General features: G+C 40.6%; 2 protein-coding genes across 5 annotated transcripts in view; one reads left to right on the top strand and one right to left on the bottom strand.

Moving 5' to 3' along the window:
* Positions 1–12,672, top strand: part of AZI2 (5-azacytidine induced 2) — a 40,994-nt gene extending 28,322 nt beyond the window's left edge. For 2 of the 4 annotated variants that reach the window (XM_019984801.2, XM_019984800.2), the window contains 4 exons: positions 425–573; positions 4,890–4,948; positions 9,863–9,981; positions 12,025–12,672. In XM_019984801.2, the coding sequence (XP_019840360.2) occupies positions 425–573; positions 4,890–4,948; positions 9,863–9,981; positions 12,025–12,437 (740 nt within the window). In that variant the 3' untranslated portion in view covers positions 12,438–12,672. Of the gene's footprint in view, positions 1–424; positions 574–4,889; positions 4,949–8,442; positions 8,648–9,862; positions 9,986–12,024 lie in introns of those variants that run through there. The other 2 variants (XR_002183344.2, XM_019984802.2) reach the window with 2 other exon arrangements.
* A 5,156-nt stretch (positions 12,673–17,828) lies between these two features.
* CMC1 (C-X9-C motif containing 1) overlaps positions 17,829–19,370 on the bottom strand; it is a 76,376-nt gene continuing 74,834 nt past the window's right edge. Inside the window, exon 4 of the mRNA XM_019985027.2 lies at positions 17,829–18,095. Coding sequence (XP_019840586.1) covers positions 17,975–18,095 — 121 coding nt within the window. The 3' untranslated portion in view covers positions 17,829–17,974. The remainder of the gene's footprint in view (positions 18,096–19,370) is intronic.

The raw sequence follows: 19,370 nt of genomic DNA, 5'->3' as shown, positions 1-19,370 counted from the left end.
GCTTTGTCCTCTCTACAAGGACTGGGTGGGATGATTAGCTGAGTGAGCCTCAGCTTACTCACTTCATTTCATTCTTAATCACTGTCTTAACCTTCACATGTATATGTAATTGATCTGTCATTTCAGCGTATGCTTGATATGTGCTGTGTATTTTAAAGTTTCAGGCTGACAGATTTGCTGTTATCTAAACAGAAATCAGAAATAGGGGTGATGACACAATAGAACACGTTCTATTGTGTTGTATAAAATAAGATTGCTAATATCTTAGACACTTGAAAGTACTTACTGTCTTTCAAAAACACTTTAATTGTAGGTGTTTTATATTGGTTTTTCTTTTACCTCCATTTTACTAACATAATCTTTTTTGAACTGCAACCCATGTAGAAGTCAGAAATAACAATTTTAATGTCCATCCTTTTTGTAGTGATAAGAAATTTAAATCCTCCTTCATCAAACTGGGAGGTGGAAAAGTTAAGCTGCGACCTGAAGATCCATGGTTTGGAACAGGAACTGGAACTGCTGAGGAAAGAATGTAGAGATCTCAGAATAGAGCTGCAGAAAGCCAAACAAACGGTACTACCGAATCACTGAATTGAGAAGCCCAGCGTGCTGTGTGCGTCCTATTTAGGATTTATAACTAGGTGTTAGACCACAGAGTCAGCGTAAATTGTAACTACTTAGAAAATTATTATATTCTGTGAAAATTCACCTTTATCTTCCTCTTTAATCATTTTTGCTAAAATGTGGTAACTGTATGCTTTTATCATAATTCCAGAATTACATGCTTCTGTTGTTTAAAAGCTAATTTTTAAAAACCTTATTAGTTAATTAAAGTTGTTCTTTCAGCTTCCTTTCTTTCAATCTCCTTAAATCATTTTTTTCTCTGTAAAGTTTAAAGAGAATTCAAGTTTTAAGTTTTCCACTTTAATAATTTGATTAATTTAGACATACAAGAAACTTGATTTTTATAATTATTAAAACAAAACTTTTGAGCATCCACTAATTCTCAGAAGTCTAATACTTTCAGAACAACTTTAGTTTTCAGCAGATAACTGAGAATTCAAGAATTAGGGGCAGGGAAAGCAAAACAGAAAACCCTGCTGAGCTGCTAAGGTGTGTGTAGCCTGAAGTCACCCACTGAAACACAAGTTGCCTCTCAGATCATTCAGGGTCTGTCTGCTATTACAGTGACCCCTGGACAGTGTGGGTGTGACCGGTGGAGGTCCACTTTACAGAGATTTTTTCCAAGAAACATGCAGTCAGTCTTTGGTAAATCTGCAGGTTGCACATCTGTGGATCGAGGCCTCCAGAGGTGGCTGCCGACTGGGCCGCCGGTTGTTGGTTGAGTCCATGGGCGCTGACCTGAAGATATGCAGGGGCGAACGTGGGACTTGGACTTCCAAGTCGTTTTGGTACCCACTGTGAATTTTGGAACCAGACCACCATGGACACTGAGGGACAGCTTTACATTGAGTTCTTAAAAGCTTGGATATGTGTCTTCAGATGTCATGACAGAAGGGGCTGAGGGTAAAAAGAAGGAATGATAGAGAAGCAAAGCAGAGTGAGAGCAATGCTCTAGATGCAAAGTTTAAAAAAATTGTTGCAATAAATTGAAAAGTTAACTACTCTCTAGAGTTCAGTGGCCACTATATACATTCTGTACACTCATATATTGCAATCTAAGGTAGCCTCTTGGACAGTTGTTTCTCAGGGTCAGCCTTTCTGCCCATCAGAGTACCTGGCACTCCTGAGTAGCTGGGCCCCCACCCTCGGCTCTCCTGGGCAGCCACTGCTTCCCCCATGTTGCCTGGCTGCCCGCCGGCACTCTGCCCCAAGCCCACGTGTCCTTAGATGAGCTAACAGGCCCTTCTGTACTGTGGTCTTTACTGAAGGTGACCACTGGTTAAGAAGGAGATGGGCATTAAGAATAATACAGCATCCTGCCTTGGCCTTTACCCAGTGAATTCCTCTGCACTGGACAGGGAGAACCTGATTTGCAGCCCCCAGGCCTGATAAAGGGAAAATACCACCTATAAAAATTAGCCTCAACTCCTGTTAGAACCAAAAGAAAGATTTTTCCTACTTGACATCTGAAATTGGTTTTCCTAGCTTTGCACCTGTGACCGCATACACAATTCCTTCAGCAGCTCCAGCATCTTGTCCCACAAGCCCAGTTCTGCTTCTGTGCTTGCAAGAAAAGATTGGCACCTTGAAGCTCTGAATTACAATTGTCAGCATATACATTCTACTTGAAATAATTCAGTAGCTTTAATAAATAATGGATATCTCCTTATAGAGTAGAAAGCAGTACCATAGAGTCATAAAAACTTGGTTCTTAATTGTGTTGCTTATTAATTGTGACATTAGCAAAGTCATTTAACTGTTCTAATGACACTAACTAGCTACTTTTTATGAAAGTTAAGTGAGGTAATATATAAAGCAGCATGGTGCCTATTACATAGTTTATTCAATAAGTAAGTGTGTTTCCAAAAAATCCAGTTAGGTTAATCCAGAAAAGCAGCACTGTAGGGGTCCAAAGGGGTGTGACTGTGTACTAGTGTTACACAGTTAAATCCTCACTATTTAACGTTTTCCACTAGGTGGCGCTAGGGGATTAAATTTGCTTTTAGCTTAATTCATCTTTCACAAATCCCAGAAAGACTTTTAACGTACTTTAAAGATAGAAGAAACGTTAGAAATCACTTGTCTTACTGCTGATGAAATTGAATCTCAGAGACTAAGAAACTTTAAGAGTTGAAGGTGACATAAGGGAGGAATTTTTATTTTTTGAAAAAGGAATTTAAGATCCTTCCTTCATAAGAATGGTTAGGGGAAGGGAAGTTTAAAGTAAACAGTGTTCACAACCAAAGACAAACCAGAGAGAGATGGAGTGGAAATTTATCAAGGGTTCCAAGTTTAAATCTTGATGTTGTGGGATGTGCACATTTCATTCTTGTTTCAAAGGTGTTGCTATCAGAGTCCTCTTGAACGTGGGAGTCAAAGAGCAAGCCAACGAGAGAAATTTATGTTCATATGACTAATCTTAAATCTTCTGCAGCCATACTTAAAAATATTTTTAAGATGGTACTTCCTGTGAAATAGTAACATCTCTGAAGTATGAAATAACATCCTACATGAAAGAATAGTGGGGCTTTGGTGGGCTTACTTTTTTTTAAGTACTTCATGAGCTTGGTAGATAGTGTTTGATATTAATGGGGTCAGGGTTTGGGTCAGTTCCACTGTGGGCCTTCTTTACTTCTTATATCCTCTGGTTTTCAAGCCATTTGTATTCAGAACAGTGGGGCCTTTGAGAAGAAGACACTAGGGCCAAAGTGTTGGGAACCCTGGTCGAATGGAGTTGGCATAGACGTCTGTGGTGGCTGGCATCAGCCCCGTTAGAGTCCCGGTTTGCTGTGTGGATTGGAGGTTCTGCGCAGTCCTGAAGCACGGGGACCTGTTTAACTGGAACAGTGTCTCCCAGGATTTTGTAGCTCTGAGCCTATTCATGCAAAGCTTCAAACATCAGATGGCAGGAGTGGAGAAGCAGATCTGCTTTTAGAACATGGCGGTGAAGAACTGGCCAGGACAGGGTCTGTGCATGTTAGAGACAATTCCTTTGTGCTTTTTGTTACTTTACATTAGGCTTTTCTGGATTGTTAGGTGATAGCTGGAGAAATACTTTACCAACCCAAACTGCTTGGTGTTTGGTGTTTTTTTTAATTGGTTTTAAAAAACAAGGAAGGTTTCCATTATGCATATATGTATAAGAGTCAGACACAACTTGGCGACTGAACAAATAACTATACTGTAATTAATACTGTAAGTAAAACATGTATTTTTAATTAATTATACAGAGAAACTAAAAGTGACTTGATCTGATTCCTTCATTTCCTGTGAGGAAATGGAAAGGAAAAGGTCCAGGGTTATGTCCTTTACTCGTGGTCAGACTTCCTCTGACTCAGGGACCAGTTCTGTGTCCCCGTTCCATAGGACTCCTTGGGATGCAGCTAATCATTTGCCGTGTTCAGCTGCTGTTTTCTGAACAGTCAGATCCAAAGACACTTTAACTTCTATGATACATATTGATGATTTACACTCCCAGATTCAGAGGACTCATGAATTCCTTTTGTGCTTTTTAGTGTTCCACTTATATCATTAAATGATACAAGAAATGGTAAAATGAAGTTTTATTCTCTCAGTTTATACGGGCCACTTCCGCTAACAGAATGGCTGCCTGTGCTAGTCATTTTCATTTGTTCTAGACCTCAAATTGAAACGCATTGCAAATAGTGTGTTATAGAATTATCTTAAATGTATTAAGTTCACTTTTAAATACCTTTCATAGGTTCTTTTTGTCGTCTGTAACCTAAATTACTAAAACTTGAAAGTATATAAGGACTTTATATAAAATCCTCTCCCTATCATTTTATTAGGGAAAGAGGACATTTATGCTGATCGTTTAAACAGTAACCTGTTAAATTTGAGTACCTTTTTGTAATAATACCAAAAGTGAAATACCAACAAACTTCCATTTTCTGATGGAATTCACTGAGCTATACCTTGAACAAACAGTAATTTGATAAATGTTACCATTTTTTTAGTATAGATTTCAGGTTAGTATCTTCAGAAATATATTTTGTACAACTTAAAGGTCTTTTATGTGAAAGCAAGTGTATTTTTTAAAGAAAATTAAAGCATTAATGACTTTAAATAATTAGAAATGATTTAGAAATATCTGGCAGATTTGGAGTTACTTTATTAACATTGAATATAAGATCTACGGTTATAGATGTATTCTGTAAAAGCTGAAGCATGTGTAGAGTAGTAAAGTACTGAGAATTAATAGAAGGTAATGATGACAACTTTTAAACTTTTTTAAACAATGACAGGATCCATCTCTGGATGACAATCTGAACTGCAGAGATCTGCAGAGACTGAGCGTTTCAAGGTACGAACATTCTCCAGCATTTAGAAGCCACACCTTGTTCTGCCGGGCACTGTGTTAGGTTGCTTCTGTTACGATTTAACCTTAAAACAGGTTGACACTGTTGAGTGCTGCATGAAATCTCTGATCACTGTGTATTTATGAAAATATTTAACTGTTCCTTAACAATGGGCTTGAACTTGAGCAGTAGAAGGATGCATATTATTATGATGCCTTAGATAAAATTTTTGAACATTCAGTACTGTTTTAGATAGAATATTAGGGAGCTAGCTGTGCAGAAGTATTCTGTAGTAAATTCTGAGTTTTACATGAAGATTATGCATTTCCATACGTGGCAGTATCACTTTGTTTTAGGGCCAAACGTGGACAGCCTTAGTCTTTACTGTGACATGAATTTTAAGAGAGCCATCTTCTTAGGGTAAGACTAAAAGTAGCTGTCAGGGTGTATACATGTTACTTTAGCCATTTGTTTCTTAAGTACATATCTCATTTTAATTTCATCAACGTAAGTGCATTGTTTTATCTGATGATTTTTTTGTGCTGTCTTAGCACCCCCTCTTCATGGACACGTCCACCCAATGAAACACACACATTTGACTTCATTGTTGGATTGTTCGGCTTCCAGAATTTACTGAATGATCTCATACCTATTCTTCCTATCAAACACCCAGTGGAGAGAAACGCTCAGTTGGGAAAAGAGCTGAATGAAAGCCTGTGTAGCCCCTCTCCAGAGGCAGGGCTGCCCCTCTGCAGGTGTGGGGGCCGGCGGTGCTGTAGGCGCCGTAGGCTGGAAGCTGCTCAGCCCTGCCCTGCCTCCACTTGACGCCTTCCACCTCTGTCTACACTCACAGCAAGGAAGCCTTTCCTTTCTAAAACACACGCCTAGTACCCTGTCCTTGTGAATTATTCTTCAAAGATGTCTTCTGTGTCAGACATCCCATTTTTCCTGTCAACCTAGGTTTCCCCGTACTAATTTATTGTATTTGTCATTTTTACAAGCTTTCTTAAACCGTTTTTTGGAAAGAGGCATGTTAGAATCAGAGTAGGTCAAATAAAGGGGCTTATGTAAATACTTTCTTAGAAGTGCATGGTATAGAACAGGCTTCTGTATCCGTTCATGGGCAATGTTACATGATTGGGGTCACTTCTTTTGAGAATAACGGGAAAAGCTGCCCCCCACCCACCAAAAAGATGTGTGTTTGAAGGCACCGTAGCACTGACAAGACAGAGAAGGCTCTCTGCAGGCTTTGGAAGAGGGAGGCAGCCGCAGGAGGTGAGTCTGACTTCTGAGGCTATAGAACTGTATAATTGTGGCTTCAGAGTACTGTTTTGAGTTTTCTAAAGCTCAGTAGTAATTCAGGGGATATCAACTAAGAGAAACAGAGTTTAGAATTCAGTTCAGTCTAAGAGTTTTTCTGTGATAAAGAACTGTATGATTAAAGCGAGCCCTAATGGCTCCCCATGCCCAGGCCCGTTTGTGCTTTTTTGCAAACCTGTAGCAGTGTGGATTGTGGAACTGACCGCTTTTCCATCTTCTGGTTAAGCAGCTAGAAAATTAATAACCTGATTTGTGACTTACCTTTGGTAAACTTAATATCATGCATAAAATTTTATGTAGTCTCATTCCTAACTGCGTCTTATCTTGTTTTTTCCTTCAATTTATCATTTATACCTATGTCCAGTTTATAGTCCTGTTTTATTAATCTTTGCAAGTTACGGCATCCACTTTTAAATGGAATAATTCAGATGATAAGTCTACTATATAAGGAGAGAGAAGTACATAGCATGTTTCCATAAAACCATTAGCTACCAGTTTAGGTATTTTTAAGGATTATTTTCCATTTATTTGGAAAACTTTTTTTTTTTTTTTTTTTTTTGCACGTCCTCATCATGTTGCAGGGTGAACGAGGTGATACAGTATTATTCCTGAGTGAACCTTTGAATTACTGGAGGCCTTTTTATGGTCTTCGTTGTATACATGTCATTCAACAAAAATTGCCCTACCTGTCAGAAACTTGGCCACTGCCCTGCCAGTGTGCTGGCTAGGGTTACCTGTAGGTTATTGCCCTCAATTCTGAAGCCAGATGTAGGTGTGGGGTCACTTCAATGCACATTCTTGGTTTCCAAGATAGGGAATATGTTGGTGTTTTTCACACTGTGCTGTGTTGCCTTAATGATCGTGAAATTTTATGAGTTAAGCATTTTAAAAATAGAGAATAAAACAGAATAGAACATACCAGAGTGTGGGATGCAGGGTAAAATGATTGCCTGTTGTGCCTTACAACTAAAAATATTTGAAAGAAGCTTTTTTGAGGAAATCAGTCATCTAAACGTGCTTTCCTAAGTCCTGAGTTCTGGGCTGAGACTTTCCCGTACTTGTATTTTAATTCCTCTGGGGAATCGCGTAGTTCAGTAAATTTTCAAAAGCTAAAGAAAAATAGGACTGAAGTAAAAAGATTTTCTTGTAGAAGGCACATTCATTTCAGTATTAAAGAGTTGAATGGACAGTGTCAGTTAAGAAAATTGAGCTTTTACCGTTTTTACCATGTAAGCTGGACGTCTGTCCACCCCTTGAGATGTGGATAAGGCAGGCTTCATTATGGTGTGGAATTACATACCTTCTTGGTGTGGGACCAAGAAGGTTGTGTCAGCAGTCAGTGTGATGAAGATGAAGCTGAGGATGGTGTGAAAATGTGACCCTAAAATGGTGGCAGTCAGTCACGGGACTGGAGCTTGTCGGAGTCGGGAAGTTCTCCCGCCCCGGCTTCCTTGTGTCCAGCGAGCCCCCAGGCCGCCAGGCTGGGGTGAGGGGTGAACTGCCTGTCCAGCATGTGGGACCTGCCCAGCCACTGTTACCCTCATGTCTCATGTCGCTTCTGCTTTGTCATTTACGGTTCTCATTCAGGATACTTGGGTGTTGCATCTCACTGTTAAGGTCGTTTTTATGAGTTCTTTATAGACAATTATATCATTAGGATTTTGCTGAAGACTTTAATATTAACTGTAAAGCGTAAAGTAACTGCCATTACTTTGCTATCCACAAGAGGGAGAGCTTACACTTAGTAATAATTTGATCTTTATATCTGTAGTTTTCAATTCAGGTGACATTCAAGGCAAAAGAAAAAGATTAGTAGACGTATGTTAAACTTGGTGACCTAGTTTCTAGTTTAACGTAGTTTATAAGCAGTCTTTACTAAATTGAATTGGAAAATGTGTATTAGAGCTGCCCCAACACCTCCATTATTTTTGTTTCTCTTACTTTATTCAAGTAGCCTTGTTGAATGATGAGGTGTCCGATACTCCAGTATCCATACATTGTCTTGAGTACTGTATTTGCTTTTCTCCAAGTCAGGTACTGATTGACCATCGCACGTCAATAATAAATGCTGTTTGTAAGCTGTATGATTCATGTCATGACTGCATGTATTAGCACATGTACAGTGTTTACACACACTTAGCTGCTGTGTAACTTGAGTAACTCTTTTGGGGAAGCACAGTGATGCCCAGAATTGCAGCCAGGAACCCACGGCTCTTCACACTTAAGACAGTGCCTATGTGAGACACGCAGAGTGGCACACAGCTCAGATGCTGACTGCTGAAGCAGAGGCGGTTCACTAATTTTTGTGATTCTCTCACACCTGTCAAAAACCTGAAAAACTAGACTACTGGTTAACAAACGATGTTTACAACAGATTAAAACAAGTAAGTAGATTATTCTCAAAAGCAATGTAAAGTTTATTCTCCTGCTTCTATTGAAAGAATTATAGTCTGAATGGAATGGGAATATTTTGACCAAAAATGTATGTAGCCTTACATAATTAAAATAACTTTTTTATTATATCTGTTGTTTTCATAGTTAGGATATTAGATTTAGATATCAAGAGTGTTATCCTTGAAGTTTGCTCAAAGGTTTTTGTTTATGCTAGACAAAAATTGAACCTGAAGTGACATGTTTGTTTAATTTGATTTGATTGCTAAAATTACACTAATATCTTTAAGAGGCAGTAGTGCTTGTTTGAACAATATGAGATCATTTGTTCTTACAGTTAACATTTTATGTATTCTCATGCAACAAAGCAAGAATATGTGTTGAGGATTTCAATTTATTTAGCTGGCAACTAAGAACCTAAAAAAAAAAAATCATGACTATCCAAATAAGAATGCTTAGTGGAAGATAAAACTCAATAAAATTAGGTTTAAAATATCTGATTTATGACCTCCCAGGTAACTGCAGAAAATGCTTTGAAAGGCAGAAATGGGGCTATGTGCAGTCCTTGTCTCTGCGAGCCTCTGCAGCGCCTCCTCTCGGCCAGGAGTCAGCAGCCCTTCTTGACTCCTGCTGTCGTGTCACGCTGGTTAGAGCCGGCATCTGAGACAGCCCAGTCAGACGAGAGAGAAGGGGACGCATGAGACCGCGATTGTATTTTAATGTGGGCTTGGGTATACACTCAGCAATTGGTAACAGCATTCACAACATCAAAACAACAATTAAAAGATAACTATATTAATAAACTTAAAATCCATACATGAATGAACATCACTGAATTCTTGGTCAGACTTGGAAATGAAGAACATAGCCCTTACTATTAAACACCACTGCACCTTGTAGACTATCATAAAATCTGAATACTGAGAACTATTAAATTCGTTTAAAATACTTTTTATATTACCATTCTGTTTAACACAGTTCAGTTCATTGATAAAAATTAGGTCATTATTATTGTGAATAAGATCTTTTTCGTTTGTTATAAAATGCTCTGATTAAATATTTCAACTAATATTTAATGGGGAGGTTTTATTTTGTTATTTCAAAACTAATTTTAGCAGAAATGCAGGTAAGTTCATTTCTCTGTTAAAGTTTTTCCCTTCTGTCCATATAGAATAACCACCATTAAAAAATAAAACCCTGTATTTCAGTGACAATATGCAAAGTGCATACTGGGAACTGAAGAGAGAAATGTCTAACTTGCATCTGGTGACTCAAGTACAAGCCGAACTACTGAGAAAGCTGAAAACCCCAGCTGCAATCAAGAAAGGCAAGTCAGTGTTTGCCGGAAACCGCTGATTCCAGCCGAACTACCCGAAGAGCAGCTCTTGATCGTATCTTATCGAAATCTTATCAAATGGGTTTGATAAGCGCAAGTTATGTAGTGTGTTCACAGCCTCCCATTCTCTGTTCTGTCTTCAGCCTCAGACCGGTCAGCTTCACACATGAAGGTGTTGCTGATGTGTTTCTTCAGCACTGCATTCTTTTCCCCTTGTGGCTTTCTTCGCAGCCGAGTGTTGCTTATGTGTTCAAGGCTGAGGTGTGAAGTTTGCTCTAGTTGACCTTTTACCACAACTACTTCATATATTAAAATAAAAAGACAGCAAGACACCAAAAGCTGTTTTCATTCCCGTGCTTCAAAATATGCCAAAGACTTAGCTCTTTACATTGTTTTCAAAAAGATAACTCTAATTGCTTGTTTGGTTATTTCCATTTTTGTAAACTTAATTTTTCTCTCCATAAACGATAATTTCGAATGGAGACTAGATGCTATTCATTTAGCCCTTCTAACCAAACAAAAATTTTCATTGCTTTTTCATATTTAACTGCTTAGCTGACTAAACCTTTTGAGTTTTGTGTTAACTAGTAGTGGGTACTTTGCCAAAGCTACTTTTTATACCTCAGAGAAAAATCAGTGCATTTGTACCTTTCATTACATAATGTAGTTCTGTACAGTTGTGCAGTGTAAATTTGAATGTCCTAAACTTTCAAGGCATGAGAGTAACTTTATATTTTTTTAAAAATCGTTAATTTAAAATTATTATTTGCACCTCAGAAACAAAGAGGGCACAAGAGAATTATGACTCGTTCTCTGGAATGTTTACTGTGGGGCGGGAGACAGTGGGACAGGATGAGACAGGAAAGAAGTTGAGAATTCCTTTCCCTTTCTACGGTTAGTTATTACAGATCAGCAGAGCAACAAGGTGCTTTGGCAGGCTCCAACTTAATTTATGATTCATTCTGTTTTTAGATTTTCCAGCAGCCAGGGTTACACAGGAGACAACTTTAAGTTGATGGTAGAAATAGCATTTCTCTTGAGAGAGACTCATAGAGTAATTCTTCAGTGAGTTCTCCTGTAACTCTTCTAACTTCCAGAAAGTAGTAAAGGAGCAGTGCTGTCCTCTTGTGTGGAAACGGCTCACTGTTATGTCGCTTCTGAGCTGGACGTTTCCAACAACAGCACCAGGCCTGGGGCCACCACTCTGCTCCACAGAACTCAGTCTTCTGCAGAGCGGACGAGACGAGCTGCGGTCACCTTTCTCTAGAGCCACGTGTCACCACAGTCCAGAAGCTGAGCACTGTCACCTCCCATGAGAAAGGGCAGTAGCAAGCTTACCGTATCATGTGGTTGAGTTTCTTTTCTTTAAAACTGGAGTCAGGCACTGATTGCACATGGTGCCCCCTTGGCTCAGGGAGAGCTTCAGCTTCGCGTCCCCGGGCAGGTGCAGGCAGAGGGGCAGGCCCTCGCTGCCTCTGTGCCATCTGTGGTCTGTATTCTAAGCCATGACATGTTACTAAACACAGGGGGTTTTTTGCTTTTTTTTTAACTTGAACTATATTGTGACCATAGCAGATTTAACATTTACCATTTATAAGAAAAAAGATGATTTTATAGCTTTTAAACTATTTTATTCATAAAAGCCTTTATATATATATATAACAATACCTATATTTATATATATATATATATAAACTTGATTTAGGTCTCAACAATTCACAGTATAATCATTCCTCGGAAAATTTACTTTTGGACCACCTTCCAGTTTTTTAAAATAGTAATTTCTTCAACTTCACTGTGATACGGGCAGGGCAAGATTACAGTGTCCATTTTGCAGATGAGAGATGAGCTATTTACCAAGAGGTAAATTTGAACTGAGGGCATCTGTCATCCCTCAAGTCCCAGGGCCATGGTGATTGCACTGATTTGGCAATGTCCATTTCCAGTTCTAGAGTGACCAGATTAACCAGATGTTTACTATTTTATGATTCTAACTGCCAGACAGCTGATGCTTAGCCTGTGTTTTCTTTTCAGCTTGCGCCCCAGCAGGATGCATGGAAGACCTGGGTAAAGACAGCACAAAACTGCACTTGTCGAATTTTACTGCAGCTTACAAAAGACATGCCCCCCTCTCACCAAATGGCAAAACGCTCTGCCATGCCACGCCTTCCCCCTTACCAGGAGACGCAAAGGTTTTATCAGAGAAGGCAGCTCTCCAGCCGTGGACAGATCACGAGCGATCCATTCCTCACGATGGCACAAACTTTCAGGAACACAACTCTTACAGTAGGAATTCCCTGGAAGATAACTCCTGGGTATTCCCAAGCCCTCCTAAATCAAGTGAGACGACATTTGGGGAAATGAAAAGTAAACCTTTGCCTTTACCCAACTTGCCACCACTGCATTACTTGGATCAACATAATCAAAACTGCCATTATAAACATTAATTCTGAAGAGATTCATGGTGTTCTCATCAGTGGTTTTCTGGGAAAATCATTAGCAAACAAAGCAGATTTTGATTAAATTTTTGGAGAGTTTTTCAGTATTTACATTTGCACATAATGTACCATATTATGTAGTTGATTTTTCAGTATGGAAGAACACCCTCCAGCTCCGTATTCTGGCTAAGAATCAAATATGTGTTAGTACTTAATAAATTAATAAACTTATTAAAAATCACAATTCTACCTTTGATGCTAATTGTACATTTCTGCCTCTCACATTGAGAATGGAACTGAAAGTTTGCAGACATGGTTTTACAAAGCGTATGAAATGCCTAACATAAAAATAAAAAAGGAAACCATATCAGAGAAGAGTCATTATTAAGTTGCATAAAGGAACAGATGGAAATGTGAACAGATTACATTCCTGCTGACCTTTTAATGTGTACAGATAAGAAAATTATTACAGTGGAACAACAGTATCTGGTTTACTCCGTCTATATGTGCTATTGTGTCTCAAAGTTTAAAATCTTTTTTTTTTTTTTTTTTTATTTTTAAACTCTACATAACTGCACTAGTTTTGCCAAACATCAAAATGAATCCACCACAGGTACACATGCGCTCCCCATCCCGAACCCCCTCCCTCCTCCCTCCCCACACCATCCCTCTGGGTCGTCCCAGTGCACCAGCCCCAAGCATCCAGCATCGTGCATCGAACCTGGACTGGCAACTCGCCTCCCACATGATACTTTACACGCCTCAATATCATTCTCCCAAACCTTCCCACCCTCTCCCTCTCCCACAGAGTCCACAAGACCGTTCCATACATCAGTGTCTCTTTTGTTGTCTCGTACACCGGGTTATTGTTACCATCTTTCTAAATTCCACATATATGCGTTAGTATACTGTATTTATGTTTTTCCTTCTGGCTTACTTCACTCTGTATAATAGGCTCCAGTTTCATCCACCTCATTAGAACTGATTCAAATGTATTCTTTTTAATGGCTGAGTAATACTCCATTGTGTATATGTACCATCACTTTCTTATCCATTCATCTGCTGATGGACATCTAGGTTGCTTCCATGTCCTGGCTATTATAAACAGTGCTGCGATGAACATTGGGGTACACGTGTCTCTTTCCCTTCTGGTTTCCTCAGTGTGTATGCCCAGCAGTGGGATTGCTGGATCATAAGGCAGTTCTATTTCCAGTTTTTTAAGGAATCTCCACACTGTTCTCCATAGTGGCTGTACTAGTTTGCATAATTTTTTAATCACAATGTTGATAAAATTTGAAGCTGCCATCTAGACTTTAAGACTTGAAATTACCTCACTGCAGCCAATTCTGTCCTGGTATTAATACATCCCTCAAGTCTTAACTGAAAAAAATGATGAAATAGTTGAAAAACTGTATGTTGTATGAATTAAACTTACAGTCATGTACATTATCCAGGTAGAAGTGGGAACAGCATCACACAGGCTTCCATCTAATCTTCAGCATATAGTGAAAACTCCACTGGGTATGTTACTGTGTAAAGCCGTTTGCTTCAAAGGGGCTACACCCGCCATTAACATAGAGCAGCTTATTCATCAATTAGACTTTATTTTGAAGTGTTAATGATTTGCTTATTGAGTAAGTGGTTTTTAATTAACGAGGAATTTTAATTCTAGAAACCCAGTTCTTTGCTGTGTTGATGTTATGGTGGCGCTTCCCAGGTGATGAGAGCAGGAGCAGGGGGCGACATGAGGATGAGATGGTTGGATAAGACATCACCACTGACCCAGTGGACACGAGTTTGCGCAAACTCTGGAGACAGTGAAGGACAGGGACGACGGACGTGGCTGCAGTTCACACGGTCGTGAAGAGTTGGACGCAGTTCACACGGTCATGAAGAGTTGGACGTGACTTAGCGACTGAACCACCACCACTGCCCAGGCGGCTCGGTGGCCAAGAATCCACCTGCCCACGCAGGCAGGACCCACGGGACACATGGGTTTGACCCCTAATGGTAAGGATGACTTCATCTGGAAATTCCTCTGTATTTCAGGGTGATAGTATTAAGAATATTAGTAATAACTGTCTTCAATTCCTACATCTTTTGCCTGAGATAAAGCATTTGATGTCAGAAGGCTTTTATCCTTTTTGACAGTTTCAAACACCTTGGACTCAAAAAGAATATTTCAGATCTCTTAATACACTAACTGAATAGCATCCATATATAAACAGTGTTCACCATTCGCCAGATATTTCTATTATCTTCCTCACTTATTCAGTCTTGTCTGTGATTAATGGAGTTGGTGTCAGATGCTGGAATTTATTCTGACCAATGAACACAATGAACACAGCTGACTCAGGGGAGTAGGATCTCCTGCCAAGTAATAGAACAAAACCCAATATGCATAAAACTAATCGGAGGCTCCAGGCTTCAGCTGAGGGAAGCAACTACCTGTGTAATAACAAAGCAGCAGAAGCTGTATCATGGCGGTGTAGGCTGTGCATTGTATCTAATCTCTCAGGGTAGCTTACTGGTTTGTCTGTTCCAAAAGCGAGATTGGGAATGTTCCTTAAAATGAGTCATATGACATAATGGCTTGATGAATGGTTTGAACAATACCAAGACATTGTTTACTTAAATTATTTTTGTTTGAAGTAGATGTGAAATACTGTCCTTGCCTAAATATTTCAGGGTTGGTGCTAATTATTAGTTGTTAACAAGACATCTTGTTAAATCAACTTTCGAAGAGACAGTGCTTTTGCATCTGAACAGTAAGGTAGTTGTCAAACAGGTGTGCTAGAAAGTCAGTGGTTGATGTTCCTACAGTTCAAAGAGCTATACAAATGATGTAAAACTGTAGGGAAAATTAACACCCCAATATTTTCCCCAGTCATAATTTTTAAATGCACCCTTTATGATCATTTCTGTTAATGGTGAGATTCAAAGAGAAATGAGGATGGCCCATCTGTGGCTTATTTGAAATGGAAAATTTTGTTGACTTATGTCCCACTAGCTGGAACTTACTCCACAGCAGTGGTCCCCAATATTTTTGGCACCAGGGACTGGTTTCATGGAAGCCAATTATTCTGTGGATAGGGCTGGGGGACGGTTAGGATGATTCAAGTGCATCGCATTGACTGTGCGTTCTATTTCTTTATTTGTACTGTTACATCAGCTCCGCCTCAGATCCCAGAGGCTAGGGACCCCTGCTCCAAAAGATTCACTTGAAAATGTCTTCAATCTCCAGGGGTTTTTTTTGTTCTCATTTTTAAAGTCTTTGTTACAATATCGTTTGTTGTATGTCTTGGTTTTTTCGGCCTCAAAGCATATTGGATCCCAGCTCCTGCACTGGAAGGCAAAGTCTTAACCTTTGCACCACCAGGGAAGTCCGTAGTCTCCAGGTTTTTATAAGGATAACCCAGTTCTGCACTTCCATAACTCTAGACTGAAAAGAACATTGATAAACAAAAAAAGCCTCTTTATCCCCTCATTACCTAAAACAGAAGTTACATCTTTTCTAAAAGGAAACTGAAGTTCTGCTAGAAAGGAACCTAATTTGTAAGCAGAGCAGGGATGTGACTCCCTGAAAACCTGAGGGGCAGAGTGGGAGAGTTCAGACCTCAACCACCCAAGGGCCGAGTCCTAGGGAACAGAGCAACGTTCTCATCCAGAAGCGCCCTCTGGAGAAGACAGCTCACACAGGATGGAAGATGAGCGGCCTGCAGCTGCCCAGGAGAGCCAGGGTCAGGGGGCATGCGCGCTGGGGGCCAGCGGGAGGGGTGCCAGTGGACGGGAACGTGCTTCCCACAGGGGACGTGTTCTGTAAGCTAGTCTGTCCAGTAGCGGTAAGGACGTGACATCCGCACATTTGAACTGTCCACGTAAAAACGAAGCTGGCCCCTACAGAATAGCCACAGGTTGTATGTAGCTTTCAAAGTATCTTTCCCTTTCTTCATTTAAGTCATCGGACTGCTCGACAGAAAAAGGCCCCCAGCAGTGCACGGGCTTGCTTACCCCACACTGGTGCCTGCTGCCCTGGTCTCCTGCCTTTTCATCTGTACACAAGTGGTGCGATACCTACACGTGTGGGTGAGTTCCCCTCTTTCTGAGGTCCCCAAAATACCTAAGAGATTTCTGCACCTTGCCTGATAAAGGTGCTGGTGCAGGGCACCTAGAGTTTCCAGTTTCTAGAGGGACCATGTAGAAAAGGAAAATGTCTCAATTCTACTTAACAAAAGTGTAATTTACCAAGTTGCTGTAAGTTGTAATTAGCTTGAAGGGAAAAGTTTCCTTGTATCTGGAAAATACAGATTACAAACCAGATATTTTAGCCAAAAACCAAAAAGATTATAATCTTGTTCATTCTGTTTCATGGGACTGGGGCCTAAGTTAAATCTTAGGCAGGAATTTCTATTTGTGATTTTAATAAGAACTACGTAAATGCGTATAAATATATATACATATATGTAAATACATATAAAGTAGCTGGAAACTAGTTGCAGTGGCTATGGTGAAGAGTTAACACTTGTATGAAAAAAAGCAACTTTTAATATAAAAGCCTGCAACCAAATCACTGCACTGGGACAGAAAATGTTTACACTCATCACTATGTTACAAAATGGCCATTCATCCTTATAAAGAAGACTTTTAAAACATTAAAATATTTTCAGTGGCAGAATTAACATGTCAGGTCATGGAATGTTAATACATTTTAGGAAGTTTTCTATTAAAGATGTAAGCAGGGACTTCCCTGCTGGTCACTGGTTGGAACCTTCCCTGCCTGGGACAGGGGTTTGATCCCTGGTCAGGATACTAAGATCCCACAAGGCACAGGGCAGCTAAGCCTGAGTGCTGCAGCTGCGGAGCCCAGGCACCACAGCTAGAGTGTGCCCCACGATGAAAGAGCCCACACACTGCAGTTGAGACCTGATGCAGCCAAGTAAAAAAAAAAAAAAGTAAAACTAATTCATGTATAAGCATGTATCTGTTTCCAAATAAGCCTTCTACTAATAGTCACTGAAGTGCATTTACCTCGTCCAAGACGCGGTCCTGCATATTCTACTTAGCTGCAACACAGTTAATCCTCACATCCACAGTCTTGGTAAATGTGGAGACTACTTGCATCCCAACTGCTTAGTTATTAATACAGTGGTCAAGCCGGGCTCGTGACCGTCCTGCTACACTGCCCAGGTACTGACTCCTCTGGAGACCGTCGGCTCCTGCTCTCCTTTAGTCACTTCTGGCTCCATGATGAGTCCATACACTGACGAGTAATATTTGTGTGGAAACCTAAAATTCATTGTCACTGTTAGAGAACTATAGTTGTGAGACCATCTATTTAAAATCTATTACGACCAGGCAAGCCATGTCCCAGTTCCCTGCTTGCTCTTATCAGTCAATAACTTTGAGGTTAAAAAAAAAAATCTTTATTTCAGATAAAGTTATTTCCATAATTAAGGATAAAGGAAACGCACTTCCCTGAGTCCATTATTTCAGGTGACTGATTTCCATGAACACTGGCGTTCCTGAGCATCATCTTGAATATTTGCCTACATACTTGTGGGAAGCTTCTGTAGCCTTTTTTTGGTAGGAATTCCAGTTCTTCTGAATTCCTCCCTTTCCTTCAGGTATTCCATTTTGCATTCTTCATAAAAGGCTGGATCTTTATAGCTGCGAGAAGGAAAACAAAAATCTTTTAAAGCAAATCACTTTGCAAGCATGTAAGATAAGCCTGCTTTAATAATAAATTCAGACATCCAGTTCATCAAGCACAATCTTTACAAGCTGGTTGTTTTAGTCATAGTCATAAATTCATTGTAAAGATGAGGCTACCAAATGAAAGGAAAAAAAAAATAACGGTTCTTTCTTGAATAGCAATGTCCCAGGATAGGACAGTGGGGAGCAGGGCCCCGTGTGAGCAGACGTCACCGTGACATGCACACAGCACGCCGTGTGGCCCGGGGCACCAGGGAGGACAGAGTAAAGAGGAGAACGGGCAGCTGTCGGGAGACGTGTGAGCTGCGTTCTGAAGGACCAACAGCAATCCCCACAGAAGGCCCCCGAGGAAGAACCCACAGACAAGGGAGGCCGAGATGTGTGGAGAACTACGTGTAGCTGGTACCATGACAGGTCACGGGCTGGACAAAGGGCCTGAGGGGCAGCTGGAAAGGCGAGGGCCACATCATGGCAATCCATTCCTGCCCCATGAGAAGCCCAATCTGCCCTCCCGGGCACTGTGGACCACACACAGGCCAAGGGGCGCCAGGGGCCAGCAAGGTTACAGGCCAAATGCCCAATAAATACTCCAATAATCCAGACAGGAAATGACAAGGCCCAGTGATCTAAAGGAGTCAACTTTCTGGTGAAAAGGATGCAGTGGAGCTGGGAGAGATTGGGGAAATGCAATCAGGAAGATCCTGAATCCCAGACGATCAGAACTCCCAAAGACACAAGGCAGGAGTCAGAGGAGCTGCGTTCAGTATAGGACCCACAGGAGAAAGCAGAGAAATGCCGTGACCACAGGAAGCACTGACTTTCACGGGGTGCAGACTGAGCTTTCTCAGATTGAAGACGGAGAGGAGACCCTGGGGAAGTAGCTTTCAGGAAGAGGTTCAGGAGGAAAAGATGGAGAAGAAGTAGGCAGAGACACTGGGCAGACAGGATGAAAGGGGGTCTAGTAACAGAGAAAGAATGTAAAAGACACATGCTGGAACCTTTGGAAACACAGCTCCAGGTGGTGAGGGCAGAAGCCAGACATGGTTACTGAGGGACGAGCGAGATGAGATGGGGGAAATGAAAGAACACGAACCATCGATGCTTCCCGTGTCACTGGGCAGAGATGCCAGAGGGTGGTGCTTCCACCCACAAAGTGTCTCTTGTGGTAGGGCAAAGGCGCCTCTTGTACAAAGCAGGTAGGGCAAAGCAGCAGGTAGGGCAAAGGCGCCT

This window comes from Bos indicus, chromosome 22 (assembly GCF_029378745.1).
Source record: "Bos indicus isolate NIAB-ARS_2022 breed Sahiwal x Tharparkar chromosome 22, NIAB-ARS_B.indTharparkar_mat_pri_1.0, whole genome shotgun sequence".
Classification (NCBI taxonomy): Eukaryota; Metazoa; Chordata; class Mammalia; order Artiodactyla; family Bovidae; genus Bos; species Bos indicus.
The sequence above is the reverse complement of the archived record's forward strand: the minus strand, read 5'-3'. Positions and strand labels throughout refer to the sequence as shown.